At 47.7% G+C, this 19108-nt stretch overlaps 1 protein-coding gene across 1 annotated transcript in view; it reads right to left on the bottom strand.

The window, feature by feature from the left end:
- Positions 1–5309: 5309 nt before the first annotated feature.
- The window catches only part of MYO1E (myosin IE), a 205251-nt gene continuing 191452 nt past the window's right edge, over positions 5310–19108 (bottom strand). Inside the window, exons 27-28 of the mRNA XM_076004428.1 lie at positions 9975–10144; positions 5310–6399 (exon numbers count right to left, since the gene is read on the bottom strand). Coding sequence (XP_075860543.1) covers positions 6323–6399; positions 9975–10144 — 247 coding nt within the window. The 3' untranslated portion in view covers positions 5310–6322. The remainder of the gene's footprint in view (positions 6400–9974; positions 10145–19108) is intronic.

Raw genomic sequence — 19108 nt, forward strand, 5'->3', positions numbered from 1 at the left:
ATGGGTATTTAATCACATTTAGCATTGTTTTCTAAGAGGAATTGCTTCCTCAGTTGCCAACCACTAACTTAAACAAACAAAAACCATCAACATAGTGAGTCTCTTATATAGCAACAACCTCCCAAACTGTCATTTCAACAAGATGTTCATTTGTGTTTAGAGAGAAAGGAGTTAGTCGAATAAATTTGTGGAACATAGCGAATTCTTGGAAGATTTATAATGGCTCTGAGCTTTGCAGAAAACTCATTTAACTCAGTATTCCCCCAACCTAGCTTGTGGTAAACGCTGCCTTCTGCTCGACAGAGAAATCTAGCGTCTGGTCCTACGGTTCAGGTGTGGCTTGAGTACACCTGCCCCTGGGGAGGAGAAACTGGCTCCAGTCAGGGCTGGCTTTTCCCTCTTTTTCTGAGCCGTGCAGGGCTGCCTGACTAGTGGATCTTTAACTGTAAGTTTGGAGCATTTAGAGGAATTGGGTATCTTTTTATTTTGAAATCGTAGTACAGTTTTATAAATATCCCCTGCAGAGTTAGTGAAGCTTGTCCCCTTGGCAGCCTCAGACCAACTTAGGTTGCAAGTGTGAATGGTGGTGAAGTGAGACCATGAAAGGGAGCTTTCCTGGCCCCGACAAGCAGTGATCTCCCAGGGATGCTCCAGCTCTGCTTCTCTCCAAGAAAGCATGAATTTTGTAGGCATATTCCAAGACACAGCTTATTATGTATTTTATATAGTTAAATATTAAATGTCCTCAGGAAATTTTTCCAGAATGTCATAAAACAAGGCCTTTAAGATAATTTCTTATGTGCCACACCAGGCACCTCAAACTAAAGTGCTGTAAGTGTGAATTAAGCAGTAAAAGTAGAAACCATAATGTCATAAAAACACTGAAATTAGAAAACGAGATGATGTAACCACAGTACGGAAGAGCACAAACTCTGACGGTGGGTTGTTTGCTTGGGTTTGATTCTACTTTGCAGTTGTGTGACCTCATTGCCTTAGTTTCTGTACCTGTAAAATGGGAATAAGAGTGTCTACCTCATAGGATTGTATTAAATAAAGTATGTCAAGCCCTTAGCACAAAGGAGGCACTTAAGCATTAGCAGCTGTTATTTTAAGAGGGTTGATGGTCTTGGAAAGAGGTGGACCCTAGGGATTCAGAGAGGTGGTAGACGCAACTCTTGCCCATTAAAAGACTTTACAAGTTGATAGCTGTTGAGTCCTATTTATGAGTTTTTCTTTCTTTTTAAAAAAAATTCTTTTACATTTTTAAAAATTTTCTTGATATCAAGAATCAGTCCAATTATTTTTTTAGATTTTTATTTTTTTAGGGAAAGATATTGGAAGTGTAAAGGCTGACATATTTGACTATCTAATTTGTAAATATTTGTTGAATTGGGGACAACGATCAAAAGCATGGGCCTTGGAGTGAGACAGGTTCCAGTGATGGCTCCCCCACAGAGGAACTGTGTGACTGTGGGCAAGGTAGGAACCATCGGAGCCACTGCCTTGTGTTAGTGGGGAGGCCGGAGGGGAAGGAACAGTATAGGAGGGGGAAGTGCATCAAGGTTGGCTGGTAGGAATAAAAACAAGTTACTCAATCCAGGAAGGGGTGTGGTTGGCAAGCCCTGGGAGAGGGAAAGCCTGGTGGTGGGGGCTGGGAGACATTGCAGAATGACTCCCTACCCTTTTTTTTTCTTTTCTTTTTTTTTTTTTTTTTTTGAGACAGAGTCTCACTGTGTTGCCTGGGCTAGAGTGAGTGCCATGGCATCAGCCTAGCTCACAGCAACCTCAAACTCCTGGCCTCAAGCGATCCTCCTGCCTTAGCCTCCCCAGCAGCTGGGACTACAGGCACGTGCCACCATGCCCGCCTATTTTTTTTTTTTTTTATTTTAGTTGTTTGGCTAATTTCTTTCTATTTATAGTAGAGACAGGGTCTCATTCTTTCTCAGGCTGGTCTCGAACTCCTGAGCTCAAGCAATCCTCCTGCCTCGGCCTCCCAGAGTGTTAGGATTACAGGCGTGAGCCACTGGCCCAGCCAAGCTCCCTACTCCTTTGAGCACAGATGAGGGGTACCAGGGACATGGTTAAGCTCTCCACCAAGGATGCACTGCGCATGCCCTGGTCCCGACTGTCCTGGAAGCTAGGGCCCAGTCCTACAGTCAACGAAATCCCAACTGGGACACTACCTATGCAAGAAGTGGTAGCAACTAGAAGCAGAGCGAGACTTAATCTGACTAGCACCACTCGGGGGAGGTCTGGGAGGAGTTGGGGAGTCACAAAAGGAAATAACTTGGGTTTTGTATAAGCCGTGCTGTGTGCAGCTGGTGCAGACTAAGTCACAGGTGCAAATCCATTATTGTCTCCCATTCATTCCTGTGAATGGCTCTACCTGGGAGCAGCCCTCCAGCCTGGGTTCTCTGGGCAAGCTGCTTACTGTGCAGACACCCTCCAGGCCCCCTTGAGTTGAAGTTCTGGCCACCTAAGTGTGAATGGACACAGTATGTACAATTTCCAGGGCATGTCCTTTTAAAAGGGAAGTGCACTCCTCATCCTCTTTCCACCTTCATGGCGCTGGGCTTGGTACTGGTGGCCAGTTGGGTTTGATCAGGATGGGCCGGGCCCCTCTTGGTAGTGGGAGCAAACTCATACCAAAGGCGTCACCCTTTGTCCTCTCTCTGCGTGTCTCAGTCTCGCTTCACAGGAAGCCAGTTGCCCTCTCTGCTATGCCCCCCCATTCATTAGCACTTACCCCATCCCATGGTCTTCACAGTGTGGCCTGGGGGCCCTGGGAGGTCCTTGAGACCCTTCCAAGAGGTCCACGAGGCCAAAACTATTTTCATAATACTAGGATGTTATTTGTTTCCTACTTTCTTTCTCTCAGTGGTATACAGTAGAATCTTCCAGAGGCCACATGATGTGTAATGATGTCATTACTCTGGCAGCTAGTGCAGTGTTTGCGTATTTTTGTGTATTAAAAATGTCTGTTTTAATTTCTAATATGGTAAATATTGATTGCCATAACTGACATAAACTGAGCTCTTTGGGGTCCCTCAATAATAATGAGGAGTGTCTGTAAAGGGGTTCTGAGGCCAGAGACTTTGAGATCTCCTGGTCTATAACTAAAGTTTGAACCCCTCTTCCCGAAGGCCCATGGGCAGGCCTACTAACTGGTTCCTGGTTACTTTAAACTTTTGGTTGAAGAGACCTGTCACGTCTTTACACTGTGTGTGATACTGCTACACACGTGTGTTGTGTGTGCACATAAACACCTAATATTTCAAACAGGACGGCAAGTTCCAGAAGGCGAGAGTGGCTCCTTGATCTTGTGTTCTCTCCTGGTGAGTGACCCCTAAACTAACCATGTTCGCTCAACTGGACAGTGAACAAAATGGCAGGCCTGGCTGGGTCCAGGGACCAGAGGAAACCTAGGTTACTGACTTGAAGACCCTAAAGGGAAAAAAAGGCATTTTTGTGAAGACTTTTTAAATAAGAGAAAAAGGGAAATGTTATTCATCCATCCCAGATTTTTCTTGTAATCCCCATATTAAATTTCCAAGTGTATGGAGATAAATTTAAGAATAAGCCACCATATCTCCAAACTTTTCTTGTTAACAGTTCCAGAATTTCAGCATCTCTACTCAGGATCTAAGGCTTTCCCACCTCTAAACGTGAATCCCTCACCTGGTTCATCACCTCATTGAGCCTGGTCCTGGGCCAGGCACCCGGATGTTTGTGGTCTGTGGTTTCTACGGATGAGGGGTCTTCCTGCTGCTGGTGGGGGCGTTGGACTCAGTTCCTGTTTTGTCACCTAGAGCGTGAGGGTTCCCAGGTATCAATGCGTTTAAAATGCCAATCAGGAGGAAAAACAAAAGCTTGTTCTAGCCAGCCAGGGGCTTAGGGTAACAAGGGAATCTGGGCATCGGCTGTGAGGAAGCAGCCTGCATGCTGGCGGCTGTGGGGTGGCCAGGGTGCACTTTTGTCCCAATTCGCACTCCATCTTCCTTCCTCCCACTGTCGGGGGCCCAGGAACCTGGAGTACTTTGCAAAACAGAGACCGTTGTTGTCAACCGGTTACCTTTCCTCAATTCATCACATCACGGCTTTATCTTCCTCTCTCTCTTAACTGGTCACAAAATGGAACTGAAATTTCCTTTAAACATTATTTGTTATTGTTATGGAACGAAGTTCGAATCAAATGGTTTCTGTTCCAAGCCTGCATACATTTTTCTCCCCATATACAACCCCTGATATTTTTTTCCCCGTGGACCTGAGGATCCAAAATGACAAAAAGGAGGATGCTGACAAAAAGGAGACTCCAACTTCCCAACAGCTCAAGACTGGCCACGGCGACTGGAATTCGAGGCAGAGGAATGGCAGTCTCCTCTTGGAACCACTCCCTTGTTTCCAACTTTTCACTATTAATGGCAACAAACTCTGTGTTGGTTTGCTAGTGCTGCCGGGACAGGTACCACACACTGGGTGGCTTAAACAACAGGCATTTACTACTGTCTTGCAGTTCCAGAGTCTGGAAGTCTGGGATCAAGTGGGCAGGGTCTGCCCCGGCCTCTCACCCAGGCCTGTGGGTGGCTGTCTTCTGCCTCCTTTTCTTTTTGTAGAGATGGGGTGACGAGGGTCAGGCTGGTCTTGAACTCCTGAACTCCTGGCCTCAAGTGATCCTCCCCTGTTGGCCTCTCAAAGTGCTGAGATTACAGGTGTGAGCCACTGTACCGGCCTCCCTCCCTCTTCACATTCTCCCCTCTGTGTGTTGGTCTCTGTGTCCAAATTTGCACATTTTATCAGGACAGCATTACATGGGGTTAGGAACTGCCCTAATGACTTCATTTTACTGTTGCTACCTCTGTAAAGACCCTATTTCCAGGCTGGGCGTGGTGGCTCATGCCTGTAATCCTAGCACTCTGGGAGGCCGAGGCGGGCGGATTGCTCAAGCTCAGGAGTTCGAAACCAGCCTGAGCAAGAGTGAGACGCCGTTTCTACTATAAATAGAAAGAAATTAATTGGCGAACTAATATATATAGAAAAAAATCATCTGGGCATGGATGGTGGTGCATGCCTGTACAGCTACTCAGGAGGCTGAGGCAGCAGGATTGCTTGAGCCCAGGAGATTGAGGTTGCTGTGAGCTAGGCTGACACCACTCTAGCCTGGGCAACACAGCGAGACTCTGTCTCAAAAAAAAAAAAAAAAAAAGACCCTATTTTCATATAAGGTCATATTCTGAGGTGCTGGGGTTAGGACTGCAACATCTTTTTTGGGCACACAATTCAACCCATAACAAAGGTCATGAAAAAGAACAGGTGGTTCACTGATTCCTTTATTTATTTGGGAGGTAGGGGGGGATGGAGGGGGGCCAGAGGAAAATTATCTACAGGGAAAGGGCTGAGAAGGGTCTGCAGGGACTGAGCTAGAAAGCAGTGACACTATTTCTGTGGTTGGAAAGGAACAGGGCACACTTGTAAGTACCTGGTGTGAGATCTGTAATAAAACCTACCTTATGCACGAGTACAGTGGACTACTACTTAGTACATTCATACATGTTTCTACCATCTTGAGATTTTTATATATACAGTATATGATCTGTTTTTTATAAATGTACAGCTTGAGAAAAAAAAAAAAGAGAGAAATCCTTCTTGTAATAAGTACAGCATTTAAACACAAAAACCAACATGGGCCAGCCACATTCCAATTGAAGACCCAGAGACAGCAGGGCCGCCAGCCCAGCCCCAGCCCCCCGACCCTGCTCGGTGGCCCTGGGGACCCGGCGCAGTGTAAACCAGTGTCCCTTGGCATTCGCACGGGAGGCGCCCACTCCCGCTGAGCCCAGCCTGCAGAGGGCGGGTCCTCCCTGAGGGAAGGTGGCGGGGAGGAAAGTGTGTGTCAGGCACATGGACAAGAGGGACGAAAGAAATGTGCTCTTCAACTAAAGGCACTTGTCAGTGGCCACCTACAGCCATCCCCCGGCCCGGGGATGGAGTGGGGGCGCTGTTCCGATAGAAGCCAGCAAGGTCTGAGCAGACCTTGCTTGTCCTCTCACCAGGTTTAAATACAATAAATAAATCGCAGTGGGTGGGTGTTTTGCCCTCCTGGGTTCCTATGGACAGGCTACCTTTGAGTGTCATCGATGGAGGGACACTCCCTGTCCCCAACCCAGACTTTTCGGTGTCCTCTTTGGGGCAGGTGCCAGAATCGCTCCGGGCTTCGGAGAGGCAATAGCTCACTGCGGAGGGGAAGGGGGGCCCCCAGACGCCCCCTCCCCTGTCTGTGCCCGGAGCCCCTCCACCCCCCCATGCATCGGAGTCTCTGGGCGCCTCAGATCTTGGTCACGTAGTTGTTGGGGAACAGGCCCTGCTTGCCGCGTAGACGACCCGTCCACCAGCCGGAAGGATCTGCGGGGACAGAGATGGCAAGAGTGAGGGCAGGCGAGCCGGGTCTGCTCCCACCCGCGCTGTTCTTCTTTCTCAGTTTTATTTTAAATGGAAAGGTTTGTGGTAAAAGTAACTGCTCCCCCATCCTGCCCCGAACCTTCTTTCCCACGGTTACTGGCAGTACGCCTTTCCCACCCCCATCTCCTACTCCACATCTCAGAATCTGCTTCCTAGAATCCCAGACACTCCTTGTCAATCCCCTTCCCATCCTCATGACAGTCCCGTCACCAGAAAGAACTATTTGCTAGACATGTTTTCAGATTTTTTTCTGTGCAATTACAAACACGCATATTTATTTTCAACAGAAAACAAGCCGCTCTAAATCTGACTACTCTGCATTTTGCTTTTCTATACTTAATAGAAATAATCTATCCATGTCTGTACCTCATTTTTAATTTTTTTTTTTGAGACAGAGTCTCACTCTGTTCCCCGGGCAAAAATGCCGTGGCATCAGCCTAGCTCTCAACAACCTCAAATTCCTGGGCTCAACCAATCCTCCTGCCTCAGCCTCCAGGGTAGCTGGGACTACAGGCACAAGCCACCATGCCCAGCTAATTTTTTCTATATATTTTTAGTTGTGCAGCTAATTTCTTTCTATTTTTTTTTTTTTAGTAGAGACGGGGGTCTCACTCTTGCTCAGGCTGGTCTTGAACTCCTGACCTCAAACGATCCGCCTGCCTCGGCCTCCCAGAGTGCTAGGATTACAGGCGTGAGCCACCGTGCCCAGCCCAAGGGTTTGCATAAGGGAATGTGGACTGTCTCACTTTTTAATCTTTGCTGGGTCTTATTATTCGTGTGGAGGAGCTATTTATATGTGTGTGATGTTTTTGTCTGCTCTGTTTTCTGTTACCTACTTTGCCCTTCATGCTTTTCATCACACAGGTGTTAGGTTAGCTTCTTTCTGAGGTTAAATCCTGTACGGCTTTTGTGTTGTATGTCTGCCTTCTCCCACCCAAAGACTAATATATAATATTCTCATTTTCCTTCTAAGACTATTATAATTTCATTATATATTTTTAGGTTTTTAATTCATTTGATTTCAAATACATACGTGTAGCGTATGAGGCAGAGATTTAACTTTATTTTCTTTTCAAAATGGAAAGTAATTGTCTATCTTTTCCCCTTTGGTTTAAAATGCCACATTTATCATGCATTAAATGCCTACACGGGCATGGGTCTGTTTCTGCACTCTGTTCTGTCCCATTATCTATATGTTTGATGTGTATTCACACTACACTATTTAAATTCCAGTGACAGGCCGGGTGCGGTGGCTTATACCTGTAATCCTAGCACTCTGGGAGGCCGAGGCAGGAGGATCGTTTGAGTTCAGGGGTTCGAGACCAGCCTGAGGGAGAGCAAGACCCCGTCTCTACCAAAAATAGAAAAAATTAGCCAAGCATGGTGGCACATGCCTGTAGTCCCAGCTACTTGGGAGGCTGAGGCAGTAGAATCACTTGAGCCCAGGAGTTCGAGGTTGCTGTGAGCTAGGCTGACGCCACGACACTCTAGCCTAGGTGACAGAGGGAGACAACGTCTCAAAAAAATTTTTTTGTATCAAAGTTCGCTGAATGAATATATTTAACTAATCTTCTGTTACTAGATATTAGGTCATTTTCAATATTTTTGCTGAGTAAGTCTGGTGATAAAAACCCTGTTTGTTTTTACTAAGAGTTTATTCTACACTTATATTTACTCTGACAACTCTGAAGAAGGATACTGAATGGCTTATAATAGTAAAACCCATAGAAAACTAAAAAAAGAACACTCAGGAAGCCATTTTGAAGGATGTTGATCCAGGGACTTAGAATTCTCCTCCAAGCGAGCTCATGTGAGGAAGTAACCTGTTAAGAACACAATTCCTGATACTGTCCTTGGCTACCTCTTCCCGAAAGCTGAACTTGCCAAGGACTGCTGCACACTCAGGTTGTCCTTGCTCTGTTCACGTACCATGGGCAGCTCCCTGCTGTCTTCACAAGTTCCCTTAAGCCTCACGTTCAGGACTCTCTGTCACTGGGATATTTCCAGCTTAATCCCGTGACATCTCCCTGGGGCTTCTGCACTGTGGTTGAGGGTTGGCTTGTTTTCCTAGACTGACCTGCTCTTTCTCCTCCATGGCTTCTCCCTCTGTCTCTGTCACTCTTCCTCAGAGAACTGTCTCCTTACCTCACCACAAATGCCATTTCCTTCATGGTGTTTTTTCTAACATCTTGTCAGGAGTTATCTTTTTTAAGCATTGACATGCGATTTTACATATATATATATATATATATATCTTCTCTACCAAATTAGCAAAGCCCTCTGCCAAGCCCATGGTCCACGTTGACCATGGACATTGGGGGTTGTCTCCCTGGCTGCCCCTCCATCCCCTTTCACTACAAGGACGCCATGACGTCTGGGTTGTGGAGCCCTCACCCTGTTTCCTAGGCAGCCCTGCCAGGTCTGACCCAATCAGGGTTAACAAGCCTTTGTCTTGCTATAGAAGTTGGTTCAGGGATGAACACATGATTAATTCGGTCCAATCAGAGTGAAATGTAGGACTTTTGTCCAACGGCTAAGGAAAGAGGTTTTAGAGAAGAGGCAGATTTCAGTAGTGGTTTGATAGGTTGGCCTGGAATTGCTGCTGCCTTTTTTTTTTTTTTTTTTTGAGACAGAGTCTTGCTTTGTTGCCCAGGCTAGAGTGAGTGCCGTGGCGTCAGCCTAGCTCACAGCAACCTCAGTCTCCTGGGCTCAAGCAATCCTCCTGCCTCAGCCTCCCGAGTAGCTGGGACCTCAGGCATGTGCCACCATGCCCAGCTAATTTTTTTCTATATATATTAGTTGGCCAATTAATTTCTTTCTATTTATAGTAGAGATGAGGTCTCCCTCTTGCTCAGGCTGGTTTCGAACTCCTGACCTCGAGCAATCCGCCCACCTCAGCCTCCCAGAGTGCTAGGATTATAGACGTGAGCCACCGCGCCTGGCCGTTGCTGCCTTTTGCTACCAAGAAGAAAAATGACTCGAGAAAGGAGCAGATATAAAGAAGAGGGCAGAGCTGAAAGAAGCATTAAAAAAAAGAAGGCAGAGGCCAGGCATGGTGGCTCATGCCTGTAATCCTAGCACTCTGGAAGGCTGAGATGGAAGGATCATTTCAGGTCAGAAGTTCCAGACCAGCCTGAGCAAGAGTGAGATCTCATTTCTACAAAAAAATAGAAAAATTAGCTGGGCGTGGTGGCTTGTGCCTGTAGTCCCAGCTATTCTGGAGGCTGAGGCAGGAGGATCACTTGAGCCCAGAAGTTTGAGGTTGCAGTGAGCTATGATGGTGCCACTGTACTCTAGCCTGGGCAACAGACACCCTGTCTCAAAAAGGAAAAAAAAACAAAAACAAAAACAAAGCAGAGAAAGTAGAGTCTTGATCAAACTGAACCTGAAGCCTGCCTGCCTCTACAACTTTCAGTTGGAGGAGCCCCTAAAGTCGTTTCATGTTTAAACTAATTTTTGCAGCAATGTGACTGCATGCTCTTTGGGAGGCTGTCCCAGCCAGCCAGCCATGCACTTACCTTCTTTGATAATATCAATAATGTCATTGGCGTTGAAGCTGAGTTCATCTGTGTCCTGAGCATCATAGGCGTACAAGGCCTTGCACTGTGGCACCTGAGGCTTAGGCTTGGGCTGGGGCTTGGGTCTGCCCCCCGCTGGGGGAGGCCGACTGGTCGTTTGTCTCCGGACACTGTGGAGAAAGTGGAGGCAGATGAGAGACAGAACCGAATGTGTGCTGGCTTGGAGCGTGGGGGCCAGCACTGGCCTGTTCAAGTTCAAATCCAGCTCCACCCTTAGAAGCCCTATGGCCCCGGGTGTACCCCTCAAACTTTCTCTAAGAATAAAAACACCTATTTTAAAAAAATTCTTAGTGTCATAACAGCAGCTAATGTTTATTAAGAGCTATGTGCTTTTTGCAACAACCGGAAAATAGACGCTGCCGCTCTTGTATCCCCAGCATAGAAGTTAGTGTGAAAGAGACACATCCACACACAAGCGGACAAAGCATATCTGTGCATTTAAATAATAAAACAGACATTCATGTATCTGTCTCTCCCTCCCCAATTTTGGCAACCGAACTTTTGCCAGTGCCATAGAAGCCTGCAAGTGCCTCTCCTTAACGGCATTTCCTCCCAGAATCACCCATACCCCACATTTTGTATCAGTAGTTCTCCTGCTTGTCTTTGTAAGCCACATATGCAAATATCCCTAAATAACATCCATAGTCTGCCTGTTTTGTAACCTTATAAACGAAATGCTATTCTATAGCATAGGCTCAACAGCTTCGAGGAGTACCCTGCTGGTGCATGTGGCTGCACTTCATTCATCCTGACTGCTTTATACCACGCCATTGCACGACTATGCCATGGATCATTCAGTTCACTGTTGATGGCCATTCGCAATGGTTCCAGTTTTCACTGTCACAAAAAAATGTTGCCGTGAGACTCTGCTCCTCATCCTCATCAGTATTACCCTTCAACCTCCCTCCCTCCCAAAATAATACCGTCGCTGTGCACATTTTCGCACGGTTTATCCAGAGCAGCTGATCGCAACGTCCGCGCTATTGGCATTTGGGGCTGGATAATTCTTCACTGTGTGTGGGAGGGGTGGGTTGGGGTGGGGGGCTGCCCTGTGTTTAGGGTGTTTAGCTGCATCCCTGACGTCTACTCATTGCACCAGTAACACCCCCACCCATTTCCCGCTCATTAAAAATATCTTCAACGCTCAAACCTAACTGGGATCTTCTAGCTTTGTTTATTCTTTTTACACACTGTGCTGCCTCAAGTCACCATCCACACATTGTGTCCAAGGTAAATAACTGTAACTTGTTCCTATTTAGCAAGATCTTTAAGCTTATATCTGAAATGCTTATTTATTAAATATGTTTATGAAAAGCATTTAGCCAAAAAAAAAAAAAAGGAATAGAAACAAAACATCCCACTCTTCCTCACCACCACCCCCCCCTTTGCTTAAGGACAAAGCGAAGGAAAGCCTACATTCGTTTGCTTACAAAAGAAACTTAAGCTTAAGTTTTCTTCTAAAAGGGGTTGGGCTGGAACTCAAGAGTGGTGGGACTGGCTGGCTGTTGGGTGTGGCCTTGTCTGGGCTGGGACACTGGCTGTCACCAGCGTGGGAGGCCTGTCCCCAGCAGGGGCGGGACTCCCAGGAACTGAATTCTGTCTCTACCCAGAGTGGGAGGAAGAAAGCCCAGGCTACTGGGGTTCCACTCCTCAGACCAACACACACACACACACACACACACAGAGCACTTTTATCGTAGAGGAAAGGCATCTTACAGATTGCCAGCGTGATATAGCATTTCCTACCTGGTGTCTACGGGAAGGCCCCATTGCCTGTTTGACAAGTGCTCGCTTCTCTGAAAGCTGGCCAGGCAAGTAGGTTTCTAATTGAGCGCCCTATATACTGGGGATGTGTCAGCATTTGGTTCATAAGAGCCATTAGCCTGGATACCAGAAGTCATCTGGTTTCCCAGCAGCAGGAATGGAGAGGGTGGGGTGCACATTAGAACTTCCGGGAGGGAGGAAGCCTCCAGCCTGGCAGCTCCACGGAGCAGGGCTGGGAGCCATCTGCGCACATGCAGATGCACACGTGAGTACACACACCCCACACACCCACCCAAATGCAGTTGTCTCCCAGTATCCCTGGGGACTGGTTCCAGGACTCCTGTCCTGGATTTGGAGACCCAAATCCACAGATGCTCAAGTCCCTGGTTTAAAATGGGGCAGTAATCAAATATGATCTACACACACCTTTCCATGTGCTTTCAATTATCTCCAGATTACTTTCTCTTTCTTTCTTTCTTTCTTTCTTTCTTTCTTTCTTTCTTTCTTTCTTTCTTTCTTTCTTTCTTTCTTTCTTTCTTCCTTCCTTCCTTCCTTCCTTCCTTCCTTCCTTCCTTCCTTCCTTCCTTCCTTCCTTCCTTCCTTCCTTCTTTCCTTCTTTCTCTCTTTCTCTCTCTCTCTCTCTCTCTCTCTCTCTCTCTCTCTCTCTCTCTCTCTCTCTCTTTCTCTCTTTCTCTCTTTCTTTCTTTTTTTTTGAGGCAGAGTCTCACTCTGTTGCCCAGGCTACAGTGAGTGCCGTGGCGTCAGCCTAGCTCACAGCAACCTCAAACTCCTGGGCTCAAGCGATCCTTCTGCCTCAGCCTCCTGAGTAGCTGGGACTACAGGCATGCGCCACCATGCCCGGCTAATTTTTTCTATATATATTAGTTGGCCAATTACTTTCTTTCTATTTTTAGTAGAGACGGGGGACTTGCTCTTGCTCAGGCTGGTTTCGAACTCCTGACCTCGAGCGATCCTCCCGCCTCGGCCTCCCAGAATGCTAGGATTACAGGTGTGAGCCGCCGCGCCCAGGCTCTCCAGATTACTCATACCACTGAACACAAGGCCATGCTATGGAGCAGAGTGTGGATGGGGGCGCTGGAAGGAAGGGGCGAGTTCGGCATTGGCACTAGGAATGGGTCCATTTGGGCACCACCGATGTCACCACTGTCTGGCTCTTTTCCTGTGACCAGGAAAGGGTACAAATGCTCCCCTCGGCAGTATCTTCCCAAAGTGAGCCACTGTGAGACAGCAGAGCCCTCCTGCTGCCCGGCCGCCCCGCCTCACCCCGCCGCTGCACGCGTCTCCTCTCTTCCCGCAAGGACCAGCGGACGGGACGCCTGCCGGGAACTGCTGCCGGTCCACGCGGCGTCTCAGCCAGCTGCGGCTGGGCCAGGCACTGTGCCCGGCTTTCTCGCAGACGCTGCTTCACCTGCCCCTCGCCACACCCCCGCGAAGAGACCCCGCAGGCTGGCAGCATTTGCTGCGGGTTTCATCACTGGCCAACACGGCGGCACGTGCCTACAGGCTCCCAGGGCTCCAGCCGCACTGGCCTTTTTGGCTCCGTGTTCTGGCCGCACTCCCCTGGCCTGTCCCCATCATTCAAGCCGCACTGCTAATCCCTGCTCGGCCTTTGCTCTCACTTCCGCCACCTCCTCCTCAGCCTCCCGCGTGCCCCTCTCACACCCGCCGCTGCCAGGGCAGGGGGCCGACGGGAGCGCCGCGGTGACTTGCGTGCCTACTTGGCGGCTCGCTGCTCAGGTGGGCGGGCTGCACGGCGGGGGGGCCTGGGCCTACTTGTGCTCACCGCTGGCTGTGGGCCCCGACCTGGCGCCAGGCCCGAGAACACGGTGTATGCTCTGATGCCGTGGCAGCGGGCACCGGGGGAGGGACCCTGGCTCACGAGTCTGCCCGCGGGGTCTGAGGCCCAGCTCTGGGTCTGTGAAACACGAGAGGATTCAGGCAAGGGCCCGGGCCCGTTTTCTGATTCTAAGAAAGCTTTACAGAGTCCTCTCGAGGAACTCAGGGACGAGGTCACAGTCTACGATTCGCCACGCTGGAGGCCTGGAAGCCACCGCAGAGCACAGCCACCTGCCCGGCTCTGTGCCAGACAGGCTCCCACAGCTTTGGAAACCCGGACAATCTCCTTCGTGTCACTAGGTGGCGGTCCTGTGTCATTAATAATGACAAGAAATAATGACTTTGAAAAGAGACGGCCAGAAATCGATTAATGAGGTCTCTTAGGCACCTGGAGCCCTCCACCCCCGGCCGAGGCGAACGGTCACCCCAGTGAGGACGGAAGACAGACCTTCTCACAGAGCAAATGACACCCTCATGCCACCGTGCCGGGACTGGCCCAGTCCCGCTTGCGAGAGCTGCTTGTTAAAGCTTTTAGGAATTTCCCGAGCCAGTTGTTAAACATGGCCATTATCAAAAATTGAGGCCGGGCGAGGTGGCTCACGCCTGTAATCCTAGCTCTCTGGGAGGCCGACGCGGGCGGATTGCTTGAGGTCAGGAGTTCGAAACCAGCCTGAGCAAGAGCGAGACCCTGTCTCTACTATAAAGAAATTAATTGGCCAACTAATATATATAGAAAAAATTAGCCGGGCATGGTGGCGGTGCATGCCTGAGGTCCCAGCTACTCGGGAGGTTGAGGCAGCAGGATTGCTTGAGCCCAGGAGTTTGAGGTTGCTGTGAGCTAGGCTGACGCCACAGCACTCACTCTAGCCTGGGCAACAAAGCGAGACTCTGTCTGAAAACAAAAACAAAACACTTATTTCATTAGGATAATGGGTTTGCCGCAAGAATTTCAGACTCACAAAGCTATTTCTCCTGTTGACATTTCAACAATAAAGGCATATATGTTTGTACATTCGTAAAGAGTTATAAAACTATACATTACTGAGCAAATCTAGTGTTTTATTATATGTAATTTTTGTACAGTGCAATTTAGTTTTCCCATTATTACTTGACCCATCGTTTATTTCAAGGTAATTTGTACACACTTATCACTTTCTTGTGCCTATTATCTATTAACATAAACACACGAAGAAGCTGAGCTACAGCAACTTGTTTTTGCAGCAGATTCTTTTCTAAGTGGGGCATTAGACCTCTACTGCAATCACATGACAACCCAGGGCAAATAAAATTTCCTGCTGAATTAAACATATCACATTCAATTGCTTTGCAAAAACTTGCACTGCAAGAGAAGTCCCATATTAGTGACCAGGGAAGACCACGAGAGCCTTTGCCCCAAGGCATTTGGATGCCACCTGACATTTGAGCCCTTGTGGACAGCAGCTAAATCTCAAAAAATGCCAAAAGCCCACAAGAAACAAAACCCCAAGTGACATCAAACCCCTCTAAACTAAGGGCTAGTTAATTCCCTCTGACCTGGTTAATATCTGCCACTTTCCATGGGATGTGAGTTATTATGGCGGTGGTAGCTAAGATGTTTGGTCAGAAAGGGAATGTGGAATAGTTCAGAGCAAGGAGTTTGTGACTTTCATTTAAATTGTCCAGATGAAGCTCTAGTGTCTAGTGACAGCTGCAGTACTACTGCACAGCTCTTTGTTCTGCTCATGCTCTGTGCCCACTGAGAACAGGCATGGCTACTTCCGGGGTGTGTGTGAGTGTCGGGGGAAGGCATGTCTCTGCCTGGTCTCCTTGTCTTGGCTTCCCTAGGTGCCCATTCCCCTCCCCATTAAAGCCAGCAATGCCTCAAGCGTAGACCCACGTGGCATCCAAAGCTCTGGGCGGGCCAGAGATTTGAGTTCTAGAGAATAAAGCCACAGGGCCAGGGAGCACCTACCTTTCAATCCCCGTAGACTATTAAGACCTCCCTGCAAGCCCAAAGCTGATGAAAAGTTGTAATGAAACAAATACAAGGGAACTTGCAAGTTGCATCATGCTTTATATCCTTCATAGCCCTTATTCATCTTCAAACAAACCCCGAGAAGTGGGTTTTAAAAATGATTATATTATCGGGCACAGTGGCCCACACCTGTAGTCTCAGCTACTTGGGAGGCCGACGAGGTGAGAGGATCGCTTGAGCCCAGGAGTTTGAGGCTGGACTCTGCAACATAGTGAGACCCCATCTCTTAAAAAAAGTTATTATATTATTATTATCCTTATTATACAGGTGAGGATACCAAGATGTAGAAAGATGAAGTGACAGGTATATGGTGGCTCAGAGGAGGCACATGGCTCGGTAAATATTTGATGAATGAAACAAAATGCAACCAACAAAGGAAGCAGGACTCACATCCCATTCTTGTAACTGCGAGTCCCTGCTCCCTGCACTCTGCCACGCTGCCTTTTGTGAGCTTTTCTGCAGCTCCCACGCACCCTGGGTGGGTAAGCCTTGTCTATGCCCGGGAGAGCAGGGATCAAGCTTTCAAATATCACCTCTCTGTTCCGCAGATGTGAAATTTACGTCTTGAGACTCCAAGAAGGAAAATAATGGCATTTTATTTCACTGGCTCTTAAAAATACGTTCTTGTTCCAAAAAGGTTGAATCTATAAACATTACTGGAAATGTGGGAACGGATGCCAGGAATTCCTAAGCCCCATGTCTGCCTGGGCCAGGGGATGGCTGCTGCTCCCGGAGAGTGTGGGGTGAGAAATATTGCTATTGGACACTCAGGGGAAATTTTGCGCCCCTTGAAAATATGACTCCGTTAGGAGAGTCTTGACAAGAGGCCCACAGGAGGCAGCATTTAAGTTTTTCTATCGACCGCTCCTTTGTGGCGTGGCCAGAAGCCCTACCACCGAACGCTTGCAACGGTTTTCTGTTTCCCCTACTTCTAGTGGGATTGATCTCTGGAGTATCTTGAAATTTCCTGAAGTTGTCCTCCCATGAAATGGACCGCAGGATTAAAAAGGGCAACAGACATTTCCAGTCGGGGTTTTAATGCTTCCAGTAATGAACTGCAGGTGGATGATGTGCATTTCAGTTATAGGAGGGCAAATTACAAAAAAAGCACACTTGATTGGCAAATCCAGCGTTCCTATGAGGTCGGAGCAAAGGTGGATGAGTGAAGTAGTTTATATGATTCTTGCTCAACCTGCCCTCTTTCCTTGGGAATCGGGAAAGATTTTTAAATTGAATCAGACTTTTCCAAAGCTATACCAAGGGACTGCAGGATAATGATTCCCTCTGCATGTCTCTCAGTGTTTCTAAGAGAATGATAATAATGGCGACGACAACAGCAGCTCTACCATGTGCACAAAAATTGTGCAGGGTTAAAGAATCCAGTTGGGGTGGTAATTAATTTAGTGAAGTTTTCATGCTCTATTTAAAAATAACTGATAGAACCTAAAATAAACCGATAAAGACTTTCCTGAATTAACTTGAGGTGCTAATTACATCATTTGATTTTATCCGTATTACATGATCCAAAAGAAATAATTGCTTATGCTAATTATGTCTGTAAAGAAAAAGTGCATTGAGAGAGAGGGGTGGGGAGAGAGAAAGGAAAGATAAACCCAGAATGGGAAAGCCCAGGAAAGAAAGACCATGGTAATCTTGTTTTTACAGATTGGTAAATTCAAGAGGTGACCGTTTGAACCTTGGATGTATACAGGAATCTTCATGTTTATGGAAAAGTACAAGCTTGGGATTCCAAAATTCTCTGCTTGCTCCCAAAACCTCCCTTTTGGAATAAATGCAATTCATGCCTTCTTGGCAAAGAGGAGAAGCTGTTAAATTTAGGTAACCACGAGGCTGCTGAAATGCCATGCCCAAGGTCTCCAGCCACGTAAGAAACTTTTAATTTTCACCTTCGTGTGTTTTACAAAATAAATATTAAGGAAAAGCTCAGCCCTATGACCAAGGTACTGTTTCTTAAGGAATGTTTGCACAGCAAATTTAGGTGTACACAAAGGAGGTTGGCCAAATTCTTATAGCGACTGGATTTAGTGTGCTTAACAATAACACTTTACATACAACAGACAGGAAATCTTACTGGTTGGTAGGTGGATGTGGACGTGTCCTCCCCTTCAGCCACAGCCACTCTCCAAGACAGCATCATATGCGAGTGGTCTTTAGATGCGATAAGACCTTAAAGAGGGACCCAAACACTGAGGGCTGCCAATGGAGCAGCTTCGGTTAAGACACAGTGTTCCTAAATTGCCCACTTTTGGCTGACAGATGCTCCCAGCTGGCTGATGTGCAAGTCTGTAGCTTGCAAAGTAGGCTGGAAAGATGGTTGTGCTTGCCAAAACCAAAGCAAGTAGGAAGCTAGCAGACAGAGCTCAGAGATTTGGTGCATCTTGTTGATTGCTTGCAATCCCCTGCCTCCTCTAGGACAATCAAACCGGGCCCTGGAGGGGTCGTGGCTGTTTTAGCGACGTTTATCCGACTGAATAGTGCAGTCTGGGTTACAGACTGAAAGTTCTGTTAACAGCATCCTTCCAATTCCCTTTCACATTTAATCTCCCCGGGCTTTGTTGTTGTCAATTAGACAACAAGTGCCTTCAGACCAGTGGTTTTCAAAATGTGGTCCCTAGATCAGTAGCATCAGCATCACCTGGAAACTTGGTAGAAACTGGTAATTTCTGGGGCCCTAGCCCAGACCTACTGAATCAGAACCTCTGAAATGGGCCAGCAAGCCCTCCAGGTGAGGCTGCTGCACAGTAGGGTTTGAGAACCACTGCTTTAGACCAGCCACTAAGGAAACCATGGCCGTTAGAACGAGTGGGATACAGCTCTGTACACAGAGCTGGGGAAAGAGGAAGGGAAGTGGGGAGAGAGCACCAGGGAGGGAGAGAGGGAGGCCTAATGACCTAATGATGCGAGCCATTCACTCTATCCATAGCCGTCTGTACGATAAAACTAGGGTGCTTTCCTATCTGTAGCCCAGATGAGGGAATGAGGTAAGACTTGCCAGGGGAAAAGGAATGCTGGAGAGAACATGGTCGAGTTCGCAAGAGCTTTGTGATCTTTAGAAGGAAGTTGCCAAGGCAGGACACACATCTAATTACGGGGCATGGAGGAGAATGGGTAGCTGCCCACCGACAGGAAGGAGCTCTTGTTTCTCTCCCAGAATGGGTCTGTTTTGTACACAAGTCTCCTCACCCTCACTGGAAACTTCTTCATTGTGCTAGAGACATGGAGGGAATGGAAAACGGATGTGGGCTTGAGGGGGAGAAGAGGTGAGAGAGTAGGCTGCAGTCAGTGGCCTGATACTGGGTTCAGCAGGCAGAACTACTCCACCACTGAGAATCACGCAGACTTGAAAGATTCCTTAAAAGTCACTAGTTCAGGCCAGGCGCGGTGGCTCACGCCTGTAATCCTAGCACTCTGGGAGGCC

Source organism: Microcebus murinus, chromosome 6 (assembly GCF_040939455.1).
Source record: "Microcebus murinus isolate Inina chromosome 6, M.murinus_Inina_mat1.0, whole genome shotgun sequence".
Taxonomy (NCBI): domain Eukaryota; kingdom Metazoa; phylum Chordata; class Mammalia; order Primates; family Cheirogaleidae; genus Microcebus; species Microcebus murinus.